General features: G+C 41.8%; 1 protein-coding gene across 1 annotated transcript in view; it reads left to right on the top strand.

Moving 5' to 3' along the window:
• Window positions 1-18,877, top strand: part of tpte (transmembrane phosphatase with tensin homology) — a 69,309-nt gene that overhangs the window by 11,596 nt on the left and 38,836 nt on the right. The window contains exons 4-8 of the mRNA XM_078222322.1: window positions 2,192-2,353; window positions 3,831-3,950; window positions 7,605-7,704; window positions 10,709-10,772; window positions 11,871-11,935. Coding sequence (XP_078078448.1) covers window positions 2,192-2,353; window positions 3,831-3,950; window positions 7,605-7,704; window positions 10,709-10,772; window positions 11,871-11,935 — 511 coding nt within the window. The remainder of the gene's footprint in view (window positions 1-2,191; window positions 2,354-3,830; window positions 3,951-7,604; window positions 7,705-10,708; window positions 10,773-11,870; window positions 11,936-18,877) is intronic.

Raw genomic sequence — 18,877 nt, 5'->3', positions numbered from 1 at the left:
AAGATTAAAGGTTCCATCACATGGCTGACCGGAAATCTCTTCATCTACTGCCTGCCGTTGGCATGTGTTGGATGGATAACGCAAACTGTCTGGCTGCATAATGAATGTACACTGCTTGGCTGAACTCCTGAGGCGGACGGGGACTCTAATCGGGAGCTTCAGGCTCCAGAGGTAGGGACGTTACCCACTGTGCCAAAAGACCGCAGATATTAAGACAGGTGACCAAAAGCTTGGTCAAAGAGGTGAGAGGTAGGGTTTTAGGCATATGATTGCAGTACTTTAGGGCCAGGCAGCTGAAGGCCAATGATGGAGTGATGTTAGACCAAGGTGGAGCAAGAGGCCCGATTTGGAGAAAAATGTGGTTCTCCGAAGTCTGAGGGGGTGGTGGAATGGAAGGTGGAGCTGTAGGGCTGGTAGGGATTACAAAAGTAGAAAAGGGCAAGGTGATAAGATTTGAAAAAATGGGATAAGCATTTTAAAATGTAGGCGTTGTTGGACCTTGAGCACATGTAGGATCATGAGTGACTGAGACTTGATACAAGAAGCAGAATTTTGGATCAGCTCAGGATTGTGGGGGAGTCGGTTGACCAGAATGGCATTGGAATAATGAGTCTGCAGGTAACCAGGGAGCGGATGATTTCAGCAGTGCAGAAGTGAAGATTATGACATTACGGAGGTGAATCTTTAACAAAGTGCTTTAACTGAAGTTGGGTGGTGAGGAAATGTTGTTTTCAATTCTCTATGGCTTACTCTCTAGCAATGTTTGAATTTCAATCCTTTTCTTCTCCCTGGAATACGATCATCGCTGGCAAGGCCAGTATTTGTTGCTCATCCTTAATGACCCTTGAACCAAAGATAGAAGCAAAATACTGCAGATGCTGGAATCTGAAACAAAAACTAGCAAAGGGTCATCCAGACTCAATGCTGGCTCTTTTCTCTCCACAGATGCTGTCAGATCTGAGATCTTCCAGCATTTTCTGTTGTTTCTACTCTTTAATAAAATGGCTTATTAGGCATTTTTAAGGGAAGTTGAGAGTTAACCACATTGCTGTGGGTCTGTAGTCACATGTTAGACCAGATGTTGATGGCAGATTTCCTTCCCTAAAGGACGTTTGTGTACCTATCTGGTACACAAATGATGATGGTCGTTGTGGCCATCATTACTGAGACCAGCTTTCAATTCTAGATTTATTAATTGAATTTAAATTCCACCAGTTGACGTGATGAGATTTAACCTGTGTCCCCAGAGAATTAGGCTGGACCTCTGGATTACTACTCCAGTGAAGCTCCCCATTTGAATGAAGGGCAGGCACATTGTTTGGGATTTAGGACATCTCGATGCAAATATTTTCATTGTGCATACCATAACGGTCAGCTGCCAAATCATAGAAACACTTGTTTATACTAAACTTGGCCAAAGAAGTCTCCAGTTAATCCTAAAGCATTCAGTGTGGTACTGTAGTGCCTGGCTCCTATCAAAATGTATGCGTTATAAAATCACCACAACTGTGATTGCTAAACTAATCCCTCTTCTCATCATCGAACTTCATCGAATCCCCCTCACACTAAGGGTCAATTTAGCATGGTCAATCCATCTAACCTGCGCATCTTTGGATTGTGGGAGGAAACCAGAGCACCCAGCAGAAACTCACGCAGACATGGGGAGAACATGCAAACACTACACAGTCATCCGAGGTCAGAATTTAATCTGGATCCCTGGCGTTGAGGCAACCGTGCTAACCACTGTGCCACCGCGCTGCCCACATTTTATCCATTTTATCACTCTGCAGTGCGTTATGCTAGTTTTTTAAAGCAGGGCTGAGAGCAAAAGCCACTGCCTCGCATGATAGGGCATAGACTCCATTCATTGAATGAAAAGTTTGGTTTCTTTAATGTCTTAGCCTGGTCTATGCTGCAGCCTAGTTTTGAGTGAATAAGCTGCAGAAACTAAGTGGAACATGGGCAATCTTTATCTGTGATATTTATTTTATGGAAAATGGGAATTGAGGCACTGAACAAGGCCTTCTAGCCCATGTGTTCTTCAAATGATGCTGGCTGTCCAACTGGAGCTAACTGCTGTTACTCCCGTCTCCCCGCAAAATCCACAATTCCTGCGTCGCATTCAATAGAATCTGCAAGTATTTAAGAAGATCCGAACTTGACTAATTCATATTTTCCTTTCTGTTTGCAGGATTTTTGGTATCGTTCTTATAATTGTTGATGTTGTTCTTGTAATCGTGGACTTGTCGACAGCAAATAAAAGTAAGCCTTTTAGGCATGGAATTGTAGGAGTTTCATTGGCTATATCCTTCTTCTTTGCTATTGATGTTCTTCTTCGGATCTTTGTTGAAGGGTAAGAGCTTGGTATTTTTCATTAAGATTAGTAATTTTGATGTGTCATCTTGCTGTGTCCAAATGTTGGGAAACGGGCATCTTGTTACCATTGGAAATAAATCTCTCGGCTCCCCATTTCCAAAAGATTACATACCTAACTTTTTTTACATGAAGGTATTGCATCTTCAATCCAATCCAGAATTCACAGTATTTCCATACTGATGAAAATAGCATTAAGATTCTGCATATTTTTATGTACAATTAATGATGATCTCTTACAAAAGGAATGTAATGCTGGATGAAGTTGATATGGGAATCATTGAAAAATTGATTTTTCCAGAGTTTAAAGTTTATTTATTGTCACAAGTAGGCTTACGTTAACACTACAATGAAGTTACTTTGAAAATCCCCTAGTCGCCACACTCTGGCGCCTGTTCAGGTACACTGAGGGAGAATTTAGCATGGCCAATGCACCTAACCAGCACGCCTTTCGGACTGTGGGAGGAAACTGGAGCACCCGGAGGAAACCCACGCAGACACGTGGAGAATGTGCAAACTCCGCACAGACAGTGACCCAAGCTGGGAATCGAACCCGGGTCCCTGTCACTGAGGCAGCCGTGCCACTGTGCTGCCCCAATTGGGTGAAGTGAAAGTTAGTTCCCACTGGACTCTAGCCCAAGTCCTTTTGGAATCTAAATTTTGAAGCAGTTTCACCACTGACTTTGTGAAGGTGTGTCTGACAGTCAGACTAGGAGTGAGATGGGGAACTACTGACAAGTGACCAAACGCTCAAATCATTGTGGACTGAACAGAGGTGTTCAGCAAAGCAATCTCTCCATCTCCATTTGATCCCCGCAGTGCATTGGAGTGGCAGCTGCAGTGTCCTTTAATGAACTGAAGATGAAGTAAGAAATCTCTCAACACCAGGTTAAAGTCCAACAGGTTTAATCACTAGCTTTTGGAGCACTCGCCTGCTGAAGGGGCAGCGCTTTGAAAGCTCATGATTCCAAATAAACCTGTTGGACTTTAACCTGGTGTTGTGAGACTTCTTACTGTGCCCATCCCAGTCCAACACCGGCACCTCCACATCAGAAAGGTGGAGTGAAGGGGGCAGTTCTTGGCAAGGGATGAAACTAGCATTGCTCTTGTGCAGTCATAGTGAGCAAAGGGTGGGATATTTTAAGCATATTCTCTCTGCATGTAGTATATTAATCATTCTTTGATTTTGTTTAACTTTAACAGTTTTCATGGTTGCAACATTTTTTTTCCCGAACACTTGAAACAAGTTTTAAAAAGAAAAACCATTGTCCTGGACTTTTGTACTTTTTTCTTTCAGAAAATAGATCCAAACTGGTGTGCTAAACCAGCTTCAGACGGACATAGCAAAGGGAAAAAGGAATCCCCATTTTTGTACACTGCAATAAAAACTACTTGTCCATGAAATCTAAAATTTACAAATCCACAATTTCAATGATTTTTATTCAATCTGTCTGCAGGTTCCGTGTATATTTTCGTTCCAAGCTGAACATTTTGGATGCAGTTATTGTGGTTGTTACCCAGGTTATTACAATGGTATATGCCTTTTCTGATTTGAGTGGAGCAACACTCATTCCCAGGTATGATGATATGCATTGAACCATACAATTTCATTAAAATCAGAATTTTAAAGTCTCTTTTTTTGTGTGTTTTTCACGTAGCATTATTTTAATGGGGTATTTATTTAAATCGCAAAGCTTTGTACAGAAAACATTGATCAAAATGGGAGCTGATTGGATACCATGGAAAGTAGTTGAGGCCAAAATGTTGTGATTTCAAGAAGAAATTAAAGCGAGCTCTTGGGGCTAAAGAGAGATGGGAGACGTGAGGATCAGGATATTGAATTTGATGATCAGTCGTGATCAAAATGAATGGTGGAGCAGGCTCAAAGGGCCGAATGGCCTACTCCTGCTTCTGTTTAATATGCTTCAACAAAGAACAAAGAACAGTACAGCACAAGAAACAGGCCATTCGGCCCTCCAAGCCTGTGCCGCTTCTTGGTCCAACTAGACCAATCGTTTGTATCCCTCCATTCCCAGGCTGCTCATGTGACTATCCAGGTAAGTCTTAAACGATGTCAGCGTGCCTGCCTCCACCACCCTACTTGGCAGCACATTCCAGGCCCCCACCACCCTCTGTGTAAAAAAAACATCCCTCTAATATCTGAGTTATACTTCGCCCCTCTCACCTTGAGCCCGTGACCCCTTGTGAACGTCACTTCTGATCTGGGAAAAAGCTTCCCACCGTTCACCCTATCTATCCCCTTCATAATCTTGTACACCTCTATTAGATCTCCCCTCATTCTCTGTCTTTCCAAGGAGAACAACCCCAGTCTACCCAATCTCTCCTCATAGCTAAGACCCTCCATACCAGGCAACATCCTGGTAAACCTTCTCTGCTCTCTCTCTAACGCCTCCACATCCTTCTGGTAGTGCGGCGACCAGAACTGGACGCAGTACTCCAAATGTGGCCTAACCAGCGTTCTATACAGCTGCATCATCAGACTCCAGCTTTTATACTCTATACCCCGTCCTATAAAGGCAAGCATACCATATGCCTTCTTCACCACCTTCTCCACCTGTGTTGCCACCTTCAAGGATTTGTGGACTTGCACACCTAGGTCCCTCTGTGTTTCTATACTCCTGATGACTCTGCCATTTATTGTATAACTCCTCCCTACATTATTTCTTCCAAAATGCATCACTTCGCATTTATCCGGATTAAACTCCATCTGCCACCTCTCCGCCCAATTTTCCAGCCTATCTATATCCTGCTGTATTGCCCGACAATGCTCTTCGCTATCCGCAAGTCCAGCCATCTTCGTGTCATCCGCAAACTTGCTGATTACACCAGTTACACCTTCTTCCAAATCATTTATATATATCACAAATAGCAGAGGTCCCAGTACAGAGCCCTGCGGAATACCACTGGTCACAGACCTCCAGCCAGAAAAAGACCCTTCGACCACTACCCTCTGTCTCCTATGGCCAAGCCAGTTCTCCACCCATCTAGCCACTTCTCCTTGTATCCCATGAGCCTTAACCTTCTTAACCAACCTGCCATGTGGGACTTTGTCAAATGCTTTACTGAAATCCATACAGACGATATCCACGGCCCTTCCTTCATCAACCGTTTTTGTCACTTCCTCAAAAAACTCCACCAGATTTGTAAGGCACGACCTCCCTCTTACAAAACCATGTTGTCTGTCACTAACGTGTGAATGAAGCAGCTGAATATATAAATATTTCTATCTGTTCTTGCTTTTGAGCTTTAGGTTGATGCCACACTCCAAAGATATTAGTACTTAACTATTGCGAATCGATGTTTGAGGGGGGAGGGAAGGAGAGCAAAAGCATTTTTAATTTGAAGAACTGCTTCTGTTTTGCTTACTAAGTGTGGAACTCCAGTGCCAGTGTATTTGATCTGTTCCCAATTCTTCAGCTTTCTGATTAGACGAAAAATTGGAGGTCAATAAAGTTTAGAAGGATTCATAAGAGTCCAAAGTTTCATTGCCAACTTGTGATGCCACACTGAAGATCATAGACATGGAGCTAAGACAGACTTCAACACTTGGCCTTTGCATGTACACAGTGAAGGAACTAGTATGTTGACAAATGTGGCAGCCATTTTTGTTTACAGCATGATAGTGAGCTGAATCACTGGTTAATCTATTTTGTATGACTTGGGGAGGATTTTGAAAAATAGTATCTGAAATCTACTTAAAAACTTGCCTGATCAGTTATAAAAAACTGACCAGTTGAGCATCCAATGTAAAGCAACAGTTGTGACGATGGCATGTTTTCCCCCCCTACTTCATGCTGGAGTACCATGCTAAATTAGGGGTATGCAAGAGCTCATGGCGTTGAGGTGTATGCCATCAACCACCATTTGAGTAAGGGAAATCCACTAATAACAAGTTGACTACATAGATATTGACATGATGAACTACGTAGTGGGTGTGCGAAAAAAGAACATGTTTGACGCAATTTAATGGCAAAGAAATTGTTCTCGGAATACATTTGCTAGTAGTTCACCTGTGGTGATTCAAACTGCTGTTCCGTGGAGTGGAACACCTCTTTGGACTTCCCCTGATCTTTAGTTTCTGATCTCCCTGATTTTAAAATTTGGAAGGAATAATGTTACCCCCCAGTTTTTGCTAATCCTATCATGGGTATCATAAGTGGAGTTGTATCCCATTTGATGTCCTCAAGTCCCTGCTATTTTTTTTTATAAGTCACTAAAATATTAGATGTCTTCTGATATCCTTTTGGGGGAAACCGCCATCATTTCAGTGTGTGTAGTATCCTTAAAGAATAGGAAGTATCCTAACAGGATAGGAGCAACTCATTTGGCCCAATGGGTCCATGGTGGGGTTTATGCTCCCCTCAAACTGCTTTCTAACCCCATCAACATATCCTTTTGTATGTCGTTCTTCCTTCACCTAGATTTCCATTTAAATACATCTGTGCTATTTTTCCCAACCACTCCTCGTGATGGGTAGGTTCTAATATACATGTTTGTGTGGTAAAGTGCCTCCTGAATTCCCTATTGTCTCTCCTTGACAAGTGAAAACATCAGTCTTTTTTGACCAAGAAGTCCCCAGCCTATACGATCTTTTGATGGGTATAACGTTGTTAGTCTTGTAACATCTTTAAAATTATTTTAGTAAATCTCTTTTGCAACTTCTCCAGCACCTCTATCCTTTTCTGTTTTTGTAATCCGGCAACGAGAACTGTATTCCAAATGTGATCCAAACAAGGTTCTATACAAGTTTGGCACAACTTCTTCTGCTTTTCAATTCTGTCTTTCTGGAAGTGAATCCCAGTGCTTTGTTTGCATTTTTTTGATGGCCTTAGTAACCAACATCTCTATTTTTTTTTAGTGATTTATGTATCTTTCTCCCAGATTCCTCTACCCCATTCAGACACTTATTTCCCGAGGACTGTTGATAGTTGCTATGTAATTTGGCGACCACAGCTGAGAACATGGTATTTGATGATTTGAAGGAACTTAGTCACTTAAAATGTATCTATGCAAGGTATTTGAAATCCTTCAATTGTACAGTGTATAAATTTTGGATGATGTGTAGACAATCTTGTTCTAAACTTGTATGTTTTGTAGAAAAGGACACCATTATTTTTTTCCAGCTGATAATTCGGATACTTTTATTTCCGAAGGGGAAGTTTAGATTACTGGAAGAATGGATAATTCCACTAATAAACTTTATTTCTTAGGGTGGTGACGGTTTTTCGAGTGCTGCGAGTTGTCATCTTGGTTAGAATTTTCAGGCTTGCCTCACAGAAGAAGCATCTTGAAAAGGCCACCAGAAGAATGGTGAGTTTGTCATTAGAAATGCTTCTAAAATAGCAGGAGAGTGCAGTTTTGAAGTTTTTTTTAAAGATTCGTAGTCCCAAACCACTTGCCAATATATAGCTCCCTAACTGGGCTGTGAACAGTGCAAGGATTTAATTACAATATATAAATATGCAAAAACATTTCTTTAAGTTTTATAGGTTACGGCACAAAGTGAGCCAATGAATCTCTAGGATTGTACTATGAAATGATTTAAGGTTTTGAGCAGAGACGCATTTTAACTAAACGGTCACAAAAATTTAAAGATTTCACTTTTTAAAACTGAAGAATCATAGAAATCATAGAAATCATAGAAATCATAGAAATCATAGAAATCATAGAAATCATAGAAATCATAGAAATCATAGATTAAACTTAAAGAAAATAAATTCTTGAATAAAAATTGGAGGCCAGGGCAAAGTCTGCTGTAGGATAACAAGTGGCATTTGATGTAGGACAGAATATAGATTCATGGAGAGTGAAGGACAGGCATTGAAAAGGAAACTAGTGGCCTGACCAACTGTAGGTAATTATAAGCATGAGGAGGGTTTCAGCAGTAACTGGTAGCAGTAGACAATGTTATAAAGATGGATGTAGGCAACTTTTGTTTTTTGTTGTAAAATATGTTGCTTTTTGAAACTGTCCTTTCCAAAATATTTGGAAGTAGTGTTTGCTTTCCTCCTTGGATGACTTTGGGAAGATTAGTCCTTCAATTGGCCTAGGCAACTAAGAAAATGAAATCCTCAGTGCTGCAGTGCAGAAGCCCAGGAAGATGAAATGTGACCTTCTGTCTACTGTTCATACAACAAACTGCCTATTGTAGTGTTTAATTGGAGGGTGAAATGTTTATGTAATTGTGTAATGTTACTTTGACTTTCCACTATAGTTCTGGCTGGTTACAATAAAGTGTTGTGGATTTAGCTGGTTCTTGTGCTTGACAGAAGTGGGTTGATTTTAATTGCAATCCTTTATTACTGATGTGAAGTTGAGCACACTACAATTATTGAAATTAGCAATGTCCCATCTGGTTGGAAGATTTCTTTTATTAGACTAAAAAGGGGCAATCTTCCGGCTGCACTCTTCCCCCAAAAGCGGAAAATCCCACCTGAGGTCAATGGACCTTTGCATTGTCCGTCCCCTGCCTGCTACGATTCCCGTGGCGGGTGGGACGGGAAAAATCCCTCAAATGTTAAACTTAAAGAAAAATTGCATCTTTACTCTGTCGCAGTATTACTTTATAATAAGGAGCTCCTGTCTAAATTCAGAAACTCACTCCTTGCTCAACTAACCATAGTACTTCCAAAATTTCCCTTATTTTAAATTAGCCAATTCTCTAATTCAGCTGCCCAGATACAATACCGAATAAATATCCATTAATAAAGATGCGTTTGTTACATTTCAGACTATGTCATGTCTGCGAAACTTTCCTTCCTCCATGTATTAATGAAACACTCCTCCTCCCCCAGTGAATCAATTAAATCCTCTGGGGAAACTTGTCATGGTGGGGGGAGTCCAGAACTAGGTGTCGTAGTTTGAGGATCAGGGGTAAACCTTTTAGGACTGAGGTGAGGAGAAATGTCTTAACCCAGAGGGTGGTGAATGTGTGGAATTCACTACCACAGAATGTAGTTGAGGCCAAAACGTTGTCAGATTTCAAGAAGAAATTAGACATAGCTCTTGGGGCTAAAGGGATCAAGGGATATGGGAGGATCAGGATATTGAATTCAATGATCAAAATGAATGCTGGAGCTGGCTCGAATAGCCTACTCCTGCTTCTGGTTTAGATCTTTCTATAGTAAGAACAAGCTTGTATGGAGGGAATTGCTACCAAATGTTATTTGTGTTGGCACTTTTAAGGAAACTGGTGTCTTTGGGATGTCTGGTGCATGGGTGTGGGAAGCCAAAAGTATAGGAGGCAAGAACAAGGTGCACCACACTATATTTTTCACAAGTGCGGTATGGTGAACCTTATCACAACACAGACTGGCCTTGGTGATTTTAGCCTTGGAGGAAAGACTAGTGAAGGTAAACTTTCTGTTTTATGGATTGGAGCAGAGCTTTCTAGGTAGAAAGGTTCAATGGTGGTAGCTTTTTTTTTTACTGTGGATAATCCCTAATCTAGCTGCATGGTTCCTATAGAATATGGTTTTGTGGAAAAGGATGCAAAATGAGTTGTTAGCTGGAATTTCATGGTGACAGATTTGTGATCTAATAAAATCCAAGTTTCTGCACTAAGGAAATGATTTGGTTTGTTAAAACCTGTATAAAATTATCTCCTCCGTTGGAGCATCCATTTCCTGCTCAATTGCATTTGTACTCTTCCCTTTAAACAACTTGGAGCTGACCTTTCCCTTTTATGGAAATGCAGAAAGCCTTGTACATTTTTGTTTGAAATACCCATGTACGCCCACCTGCCCTAGGGTTCATGTGAACTAAACAAGATTAGATTTGCTGAATTGCATTTTCTTTGCCTCGCTATATATATAAAATGTTGCTGAAAAGGTTCAGCAAGTCAGCTGGAATTTGTGGAGTGAATAGACAGACAAGTAAATACATCAGGTGTAGACCCTTCATCAGAGCATCTGTATTTTATTTGGCACTTCTTGTTTTATGGAGATGAATAGTTCAGGTACAGTGTCTCAAACTGGCAACCTCAGGATCAAGGCTGTGCCAGATTTCTGGGTGGTTCAGGCTAAGCTTGGTTGGGGTGAGGTCAAGGGTCACTTTGTCAGTGGGAATGAACCAATGCAGGCAGCAAACCTGATCAGGCATCACACCGTGCGAATGCAGCACCCAGCTGAATTGTCCAGGTGATTTTATTTTAAAAATTTACTCCTCATAATCTGGATCTTGGACACCTCCAGGTTTTGGGCAAACTGAATCTGAGATCCAGTACGTGTAATGGTGTTTAACATAATATTGCACCTGTAATGGCATTTAATATACTGTACTCAGAGTTGATAATCTCTCCTTTTTTAATATGCAGGTATCTGAAAACAAAAGGCGCTATCAGAAGGATGGATTTGACTTGGATCTTACTTACATTACTGGTTTGTAGATGTCCTGCTGATAAACATTTGCCTTTTTTTTTGAAAGAAGAACATTCTTAGCTCCCACTCTGCAATAGTAGATAAAGGAGGAAAAGTCACTTTTCTTCAACATTTTGTTAGTTTGAAACCAGCTGTCATGTGTCATGAAGAGCGTAGTTAAGGTGAATAGCCAACGTCTGTTCTCCAGGGTCAGGAGAGTCCAAAACTAGAGGGCACAGGTTTAAGGTGAGAGGGGAAAGATTTCAAAGGGATCTGAAGGAGCAACTTTTTCTCACAGGATGGTGCATGTATGGAATGAGCTGCCAGAGAAGGTGGTAGAGGCGGGTACAATTACAACACTTAATATACATTTGGACAGATACATGGATGGGAAAGGGCTAGAGGGATATGGGCCAAACACAGGCAAATGGGACTAGTTCAGTTTAAGAAACCTAATCGGCATGGACGAGTTGGGCCGAAGGGCCTGTTTCTGTGCTGTATATCTCTGACTCTGTTAAGGGATGAATTTCTCCTTTTTTGGTTGGGAAGGTCCTAGCTTTCTGCAATAACATGATTCCAGTTAGTAATAATATGGAATTTGTGCTAATTCCTCCAACATCAATATCTCTGGAACAACAAGGGAGGTGATGGCCTAGTGGTATTATCACTAGACTATTAATCCACAAACTCAGCTAATATTCTCGGACCCGGGTTCAAATCCTGCCACAGTAGATGGCGGAATTCAAATTCAATAATTTGGGCAGCACAGTGGTTAGCATTGCTGTCTCACAGCATCAGGGACCTGGGTTTGATTCCTGGCTTGAGTCACTGTCTGTGTGGAGTTTCCACGTTCTCCCCGTGTCTGCATGCGTTTTCTCCCACAGTCCAAAGATGTGCAGGTTAGGTGGATTGACCATGCTAAGTTGCCCCTTAGTGTCAGGAGGACTAGCTATGGTAAGTGCATGGGGTTATGGGGATAGGGCCTGGGTGGGCCGAATGGCCTCCTTCTGCATTGTAGGGATTCTATGAACATTAGTTGCTCAGTCCACTACACAATGGTGATGGGTATATGAGGATCATTCACCTGCGGTTGTTAATTTTCCTATGTGCTGTTTACAGATCGAGTCATTGCCATGTCATTCCCATCCTCCGGGAAGCAGTCACTCTACAGAAATCCAATTGAGGTAAAGTTTTAATACATTTAAAGCAGCCATAAATGCAGTTTTTCTAAATTGTGATCTTAACCATTTAATTTTGCTTGGCTGAATTGGCTATTTTGTTTCATTTTGTCAATGAAATGTTCTATTTGTATTTTGGGTATGAAAGTAGGTTTCTTTAAGATAATGTTTCTGAACCTGATTATAGTGAAATATACAAATTACTGGAGGGTGAATGCTGTAGTGACTAAATTAAGTTGTTTCTAGGTTCAAGTAATGTGTTTTTCGGGTGCCTTGTTGATCTGCTATTCATTAACTATTTAGAGGAAGGTGATATTTGCACAATATTGAATTTTCTGATTGACAAAGTGGCCACAGAAAACTGAAGGGGAGACGAACCAAAATGAGATGGAACCCCTTTCTCTATCGGATTTGGATTAGGAACAGTAACTGGATTTTATCTAGCTGGACTACACAACAATATTTAAAAGCGTGATGCATACACAATAAAAGGATGGCACAATAAATGTGCCAGCACTTAATTAGTTAGTTATATTCCCATATAAAATGAGGTTGGATCATTTTTGAGCAAAATCTTTCCAATTTGGCACAATATAGAAAATGTTGTTGATATAACTTGAGCGAGGTGGAAATATTTTCCTATGTATGGAATAGATCTGTTAGCTTGAGGCAGGTAGAGGGAGCTTTTGCTCTGCATCTAGTGAGTGATACCCGATTTGGGTGTATTTGGTGGTGACTTGATGCGTTTTCCATTTGCTAATGCTAATGTGTCCAGTGCAAAATTTATCTCAAAAAGAAATCTCCAAACATACTGACTTGGAGTTGACCATTGGGATTTTCCAATGGAGTCTTGGCTTTTCGTGATCCAGTTCCTTTTTGTCTGAGAACCTTTTTATGTTCAATTGTACAATTAATTATATAATGACACACACTCTGCTGTATGGTGCTTTGATGCCTTGGGATATCTTGTTGATGTTATAAAGGGTGGGACAGACCAGATGGAACCTATTTTCCAGACAATTTAGCTTTCTTTCGACATTGCCTTAGTGGGACTCTGGAGATCATTGCCTAGATTGAGTAACTAAGCTTAAAGGACTTTGAAGAATTTTGTTATTTTAACAGTGAAAGTGAAATATGGAATGTGCTTTACCTGCTGACCTGTTCTGTTTCTGAACAGATTCGATATTTTGCATATCCCAGATGATCAAATCTGTGCCCATAGTGAAATTTTTCTAGAATGGTACATAATTGACAAACGGAATCATTTTTCCTGCTTGTATGAGCACATGCTCATATTCATTCACCCTGTATGTTGAGTGTCTGGCAATTGGAGCTCTTGTGATGGTAAAATTATGGAAGTGTCTGACTTGTGACTTGACTAAAATTAAAAAGATATAAAAGAAAAGAAAGGGCCAATGTGATTCAGAAGTTAGCTGACCAAAGGGATTTTGTATATTATATTAGGATACTAAGTGGCTTATAATTTAGCAGCCTGGTCTAAATTGCTTTTTGCTCTGAGCTGTGGCGCTGCAAAACTGCTGTGCTCAAAAGTATGTTGTTTGATCCATCAAAGGACATGCAGATGGCTGATCCATCTATAGAAACCTGAGCAGATGCTACTCTGTATTGGTGGAAATTTAATGTTTCAATTGCACTACGTGCATCTCCTAGATGCAAGTGCAGAGCTACAGACCAAATGTTGGAAAGTGAGGTTAGGTTGGGTGGATTTTAGGCTGGCGCAGACAGTTGGCCAAATAGAACCATAGAAAATTACAGCTCAGAAACAGTCCTTTTGGCCCTTCTTGTCTGTGCTGAACCATTTTATGCCTAGTCCCACTGACCTGCACTTGGACCATATCCCTCCACACCCCTCTCATCCATGAACCCGTCCAAGTTTTTCTTAAATGTTAAAAGTGACCCCGCATTTACCACTTTATCCGGCAGCTCATTCCACACTCCCACCACTCTCTGCGTGAAGAAGCCCCCCCCTAATATTCCCTTTAAACTTTTCTCCTTTCACCCTTAACCCATGGCCTCTGGTTTTTTTCTCCCCTAGCCTCAGCGGAAAAAGCCTGCTTGCATTCACTCTATCTATACCCATCAAAATCTTATACACCTCTATCAAATCTCCCCTCAATCTTCTACGCTCCAGGGAATAAAGTCCCAACCTATTCAATCTCTTTCTGTAACTCAGCTTCTCAAGTCCCGGCAACATCCTTGTGAACCTTCTCTGCACTCTTTCAATCTTATTTACATCCTTCCTGTACCTAGGTGACCAAAACTGTACACAATACTCCAAATTCGGCCTCACCAATGCCTATATAACCTTACCATAACACCAACTTTTATACTCGATACTCTGATTTATAAAGGCCAATGTACCAAAGGCACTCTTTACGACCCTATCCACCTGTGACGTCACTTTTAGGGAATTCTGTACCTGTATTCCCAGATCCCTCTGTTCAACTGCACTCTTCAGAGTCCTACCATTTACCCTGTACGTTCTTCTTTGGTTTGTCCTTCCAAAGTGCAATATCTCACACTTGTCTGCGTTAAATTCCATTTGCCATTTTTCAGCCCATTTTTCTAGTTGGTCCAAATCCCTCTTTTTTTTCCTGTGCTGTAAACTTTAAGTGCAATAACTGGGGAATTTATCTTACAACTAATGGACTTTTGGTTAGTTTCAACCTTGGTCTCAAATCACTTGCATTCTTTGCTTTACACATGTGATCACAATCTCAATACTTTATGGTGATCACAATCTATAGGAGTTAACATTTATATTTCTGGTGGTGGAAATGTTTTTCATTTTCAGTTGTGCAGTAGAATTGAACTGAGTATGTTGTTGGCTGACTGGCATACTTTCCCCACAACAATGGATTTTATTGGTTGTGGGCTTGGTGCCAAATATTGTTTTTTTAAAAATAAACCATTTTGAGTAGGTGTTTCCACAGCTCAACCTTGCCCAATCGATCAATCTGATTGATTGGAGCCAGAGGTTTGTTCATTGGCTTCAAAGCTAGCTAAAACACAATTTAGAATCTGTGTGGGTCCCAGATTGACTTTGACACAAGGATAGTGGAACCAGAGAAAGCCAAAAAGCAGCATTTAAACTGGCAGCTTCTGTGCATGCCAGGCTCTTGGGAGGAAAATTTGGCCCCTCCTGGCCTTGGGTTTCAGCTTGCATATGCTTTGAAATACTTTAACATCATAGCAATAGAATTATTTGAATAATGGAAGTGTTAATTTTAAAATTGAACATTTCCACTTGTCCTGCATTCCCTTTTCTCCTCCTCCTTCATTGTTACTGATGGAAACTCCACCATCTCTCCAGGTCCCACTGCTTAGTTATTTTGAGTTTGAGTATGTATTTCGCGAAAAGACCAAACTGTTCTTAATGTATCATTCATAATGCAATATGTTTTCCCATATTGTAGAATAAACTTTGCAATTGCCAGCAGCCTGGAAATTGAGCAGAGTTAGAGGTTGCCTTCTAATTCCTCCATGCTTTTGCTCAAGGTCTGATCCAAATTAGGGATGTGGAGTTAGAGTGAGGAAATAATGATCTGGATGAGGTACTTTAACTCGTTTGACAATGGCAAACACAACAGATTGGGGGAAAACAGGCATTTGAGCATTTTAGGTTGGCTTATTTGGATTTTGAATGGGATGGAAAAGAGAGGAGTGGGGTTGAGTGGAGGACAGAAGATAATGGGAGTAGGGTTAGCTGGAGGTGGGAGTGACTTTGGGCAGGGTGCAGGGGTGAGAAGAGTGGGGTTGGGGATGAAGGTGTGGAAGTAAAAAAAAAAAAATCTCCACCTTAAGAAAAGACATAGTCTAATTTGATCAGTGCTGTTAACACCATGCTTTCCCTGAAACAAATTTTTATTTTGTGTTTGTCCTTTTATCTCTTTTTTTCCCCCCCCTCTACCACTCAAAACCTTTTTAGTTCCAAGTTATGCCATTCATTGGGGAGAAGCCGGGACTGTCCATGTTTATGAAAAGAGTTTCAGAAGAAATGTACACAAAGCAATTTTGTATTTTGAAACACGACTGGCAGGGAGTGAGGTTGCTGTCTAAACAAAACCTATGCTGGTTGTATCAGATGGCACTCCCAAAATTTGGGGCTAATTGAAAAATAAAGGAGTGAACAAAAATTTCGAACCCCGTAATCATTTGAGGCAAATCATCATCACCTTGGTCAAACTCCAGTATAAAAATGGCATTTAGATTTATAAGCAAGTTTGCTCTGAAGTCAGTTATAATTTTAGAAGAGCTTGGTTTAATCTGTCAGGTACCTTAGCTTTTTATTCAGAATCTTTTCAATCGTTTCAAATGGGAAATTTATTTGTGCAGTGTTAGATATAACTGCTCATTAATTTGGCTTGATAGGTGATGCACTTTAGTACAATGGTGGTGACTTATTGGTGTTTAATGCCCATTGATGGGTGATGTGCATGCTCTCGCACATTAATATTCAAATTCCCAAGACCTTGAAGGTTCCCCATAAATTTCAGAATGAAGACTTTGCTTTAATTTATTAGCTAGCCAATTATGGAACCATGATGAAGAAAAATAAAGACAATTCATGATGTAGGTTTACCTGGTGTCTAAAGGACTTGCTCTGTGCATTCTGGCTCTAGGGCGTTGTGCAATTTCTAGAATGAGTGCCAGTTTTATGGACAAAGAACAATACAGCATAGGAACAGGCCCTTCGGCCCTCCAAGCCCGCGCCGCTCCCTGGTCCAAACTAGACCATTCTTTTGTATCCCTCCATTCCCACTCTGCAGCTCCTCCAAAACCGTGTAAGGGAACTGGAGCTGGAGTTGGAAGAACTTGGGATCATTAGGGATGCAGAGATGGCCATAGACAGAAGCTTCAGGGATACAGTTACTCCGAGGAATGAAAATAGATGGGTGACGGTGAGAGGGGCTGGGAAGAAGCAGTCGGTGCAGGGATCCCCTGTGGTCGTTCCCCTTAGCAATAAGTATTCCGCTTTGGATACGGTTGAGGGGGACGACATACCAGTGGTGAGCCGCAGTGAGAGGATCTCCGGCACTGAGTCCGTCCCTGTGGCTCAGGAGGGTAAGGAGGAGAGCGGGAGGGCAATAGTTATTGGGGACTCGTTAGTTAGAGGGATAGATAGGAGGTTCTGTGGCAGCAAAAGAGACTCGAGGATGGTTTGTTGCCTAGCGGATGCCAGGGTCCGTGACGTCTCGGACCGTGTTTTCCGGATTCTTAAGGGGGAGGGGAAACAGTCACAAGTCATGGTACACATTGGTACCAACGACATAGGTAAGAGAAGGGACGGGGATTTAAAACAGGAATTTCGGGAGCTGGGCTGGAAGCTGAGAGCAAAGACAAAACATGTGGTCATCTCTGGTACGCTACCAGTGCCACGTGATAGCGAGTTGAGGAACAGGGAGAGAGTGCACTTAAACATGTGGTTGCAGGGATGGTGCAGGAGGGAGGGTTTCAGATACGTGGATAATTGGAACACGTTCTGGGGAAGGTGGGACCTCTACAAACAGGACAGGGTGCACCTGAACCAGAGGGGCACCAATATCCTCGGAGGGAAATTTGCTACGGCTCTTCAGGGGGATTTAAACTAATTTGTCAGGGGAGTGGGAAAAGGAGTTGTAGTCCGGAAGTCAGTGTTGAGGGTGGTGAGATATTGGGGAAGGTATCAAGGTCAAGGGTGGGTACCGGTAGACAGGAAGATGGGTTGAAGTGTGTCTACTTCAATGCAAGGAGCATCCGGAACAAGGTGGATGAACTTGGGGCGTGGATTGCTACTTGGGACTACGATGTTGTGGCCATTACGGAGACGTGGGTAGAACAAGGACAGGAATGGTTGTTGGACGTTCCGGTGTATAGATGTTTCAGTAAGTGTAGGGAAGCTGGTAAAAGAGGTGGAGGAGTAGCATTGTTAATCAAGGATAGTTTAACGGCTGCGGAAAAGCACTTTGAGGGGGATATGCACACTGAGGTAATATGGGCTGCAGTTAGAAACAGGAAAGGAGCGGTCACGTTGCTAGGAGTTTACTATAGGCCCCCAAATAGTAATAGAGATGTGGAGGAAGAAATTGCTAAGCAGATTATGGATACGTGTGGGGGTCACAGGGTAGTTGTCATGGGGGACTTTAACTTTCCAAATATTGATTGAAACCTTTGTAGGTCGAATAGTTTGGATGGGGCACTTTTTGTGCAGTGTGTGCAGGAGGGTTTCCTGACACAATATGTGGATAGGCCGACAAGGGGTGAGGCCACATTGGATTTGGTACTGGGAAATGAACCGGGCCAAGTGTTAGATTTGGTTGTGGGAGAGAACTTTGGAGATAGTGACCACAATTCGGTGTCTTTTGTTATTGCAATGGAGAGGGATAGGGCCGGACGGCAGGGCAAGGCTTACAATTGGGGGAGAGGTAATTATGATGCGATTAGGCAAGAATTAGGGGGCATAAGATGGGAACAGAAACTGTCAGGGAAAGGCACTGATGAAAAGTGGAACTTTTTCAAGGAACAAATACTGGGTGTCCTTGATAGGTATGTCCCTGTCAGGCAGGGAGGAAATGGCCGAGTGAGGGAACCGTGGTTCACAAAAGAGGTGGAATGTCTTGTGAAAAGGAAGAGGGAAGCTTATGTAGGGATGAGGAAACAAGGTTCAGATGGCTCGATTGAGGGTTACAAGTTAGCAAGGAATGAGCTGAAAAAGGGGCTGAGGAGAGCTAGGAGGGGACATGAGAAGTCCTTGGCGGGTCGGATCAAGGAAAACCCCAAGGCTTTTTACTCTTATGTGAGGAATAAAAGAATGACCAGGGTGAGGTTAGGGCCGGTCAAGGACAGTGGTGGGAACTTGTGTATGGAATCAGTAGAGATAGGCGAGGTGATGAATGAATACTTTTCTTCAGTGTTCACCAAGGAGAGGGGCCATGTTTTTCAGGAAGA

Source organism: Mustelus asterias, chromosome 10 (genome assembly GCF_964213995.1).
Source record: "Mustelus asterias chromosome 10, sMusAst1.hap1.1, whole genome shotgun sequence".
Lineage (NCBI taxonomy): Eukaryota > Metazoa > Chordata > Chondrichthyes > Carcharhiniformes > Triakidae > Mustelus > Mustelus asterias.
This window is presented reverse-complemented; position numbering and strand designations above follow the sequence as displayed.